General features: G+C 43.1%; 1 protein-coding gene across 1 annotated transcript in view; it reads left to right on the top strand.

The window, feature by feature from the left end:
- The window catches only part of TUBGCP6 (tubulin gamma complex associated protein 6), a 35,802-nt gene that overhangs the window by 5,492 nt on the left and 28,116 nt on the right, over positions 1–2,194 (top strand). Inside the window, exons 2-3 of the mRNA XM_019509301.1 lie at positions 21–350; positions 1,169–1,332. Coding sequence (XP_019364846.1) covers positions 21–350; positions 1,169–1,332 — 494 coding nt within the window. The remainder of the gene's footprint in view (positions 1–20; positions 351–1,168; positions 1,333–2,194) is intronic.

Raw genomic sequence — 2,194 nt, forward strand, 5'->3', positions numbered from 1 at the left:
AATATTTCCTCAACAACAAGTATGTTGGGAGAAATGTCAAGTACCAGGGTTACGACTACTACGACGTCAGTGTGTTCGAAGCCGATATTCAGTCGCTCATTGCCAGCGAAGAGTGTCAGTTCCATGACACCATTCAAAAGACTCTTCAGATAATGGAGGCGGCGCCCGGCACGGGGCTTCCTGCCATCGGGTTGTTTTCGCAGAGCTACCCTGCTGGTGACAAGTTTGAGAAGGAAACACGTGTCTCGCTCTTTGGTGCTCTCGTCCATAGCCGCACATATGATATGGACATCAAGCTGGATTTGCCGCCGGTACCTGACAATGCAGATTTGTCTGGTCTTGCAATTAAAGTACGCAGCTAAAGTATTTCTTTTCACATGAACATATATTAGTTCAGCGTGTATGAGTGCTTCCAATATACCCTCTCAAAACAATCTTTAATAAATATAAGCTTTCCTTGTAGCAGTATAAATGTTACAGAGATGTATATTTAAAGCATTTGCTTACACCTTTCTCTGTGCAAAATATTTCATTTTTTTGTTTGGCTATCGCTGTGCACCCTTCCACCCCTCCCCATGGGGAGGCCATGGCGTGGCCATGGGCTCACCTTCAGCTCCCAACACTGTCCCTGTGTCCTGGGGCAAAGGCTGGAAGTGACAGCTGGAGGTGGGAGGCTGAAGCCTGGAGACTGCAGCTGCTCTTGCGGCTATAGTGATGGGAGGAGCCACAGCCAGGTAGGAGCCTGGGGACTGTGCATTAATCCCTTACAACTTGCATGTTCTTGAGCATTACAGATTATAGGCCATTTACAATGTCTGAACTGATAATATGCTCCTAGGCAGAGTGCAATAATTCTTATCTAGTTGTATCGGTATTTTGGTTTAACAGTTATACTCTTAATAGATCTGTGCCTACAATAGTTATCTGTAACATAACGAAATTCACATCAATTCATGATATCAGTGTGATTTTCTGTAACTGAATCTGAAACTACTCGCTTATAGGAGATTTGCATTAGTCATTAATAGAATCACAAGAGGAAAAAACAGTTGATGGTATCAAACCATTTTATTGCGAATGAGAGTAGACTTCCTTTGTATTAGCATATGTTACTCAGTTAATGCAGCATACATGTATGCAGTAGCCAAATTATCATGATTGTTTGCAGGTTCCACAAAGCATAGACCAATCTGAAGATGAGGGGTTCCAGTCAGCATCCAATTTGACTCCTGATTCTCAGTCAGAACCAAGCATGACTCCAGACATAGACCTTTGGGATGCAGTGCTTACATATGGACCCAGCAAACGAAGATGCTGGGAAAGAATTGGATAGTAAGTGTCTGATATTATGCATGCAGTTATCATGCAACTTACTTGTGTATGTGTATTAGTTGGGAGTGATTTTATTTAAGTAAGAAATATGTCACCTGTTTAGGAACAAAGATTTCAATATGCTGCATAACAAATGTGACAGAACGAGTCCTACAGTTTCAATAAACTGCCTTTCAAACATGGCAGCTAAACTTTTTGTAATGAGAGCAGCAAAACAGGGGAAATTAATTTTTGTCAGAAGTGCTGAAAAGATGTCTGGTTTATGTCTAAAAAACCATTGTTTGCTTCTAACTGAAAAAGTTAAAGTCAGAGAATGATAGGAAAATAGGGCTGGAAAGGAAGGCATGTAGTCCAACCCTCTGCTCATGGCAGCAACACTCCTGTCTAAACCAGGAAAGCCAAGGCTGTGACGGAACTCCAGATAGCTACAAATATCAAGGACAATAAAAAGTCCTTTTTTAGATATGTGGGGAGCCGGAGGAAAAGCAAGGGCAACATCGGACCCCTGCTAAACCAGCTGGGACAACTGACAACTGATGCCCAGGAAAAAGCAAACTTGCTAAATGGGTATTTTGCATCAGTTTTTCACCAGTCCTGTGGAATGCCCCCACCAGCTGTGGAACAAGGAGGCCCGGGTGAGGGAGATTCCTTACACTCCATCAAAGCTCAATATCAAGGGCTATAGGCTGTACAGGAGGGACAGGATAGGAAGGAAAGGTGGGGGCGTGGCACTCTACATTAAGGAGGAATACCCATCCTCATCAATTAACAAAGAATCAGAGGAAGGGCATTCTGAAGTGCTTTGGGTTAGAATACAAGGCAGTCGAGGGGAAAGAGACTTAACAGTGGAGGTCAACTACAG

This window comes from Gavialis gangeticus, unplaced genomic scaffold (genome assembly GCF_001723915.1).
Source record: "Gavialis gangeticus isolate Ggan-Ray unplaced genomic scaffold, GavGan_comp1, whole genome shotgun sequence".
NCBI lineage: Eukaryota > Metazoa > Chordata > Crocodylia > Gavialidae > Gavialis > Gavialis gangeticus.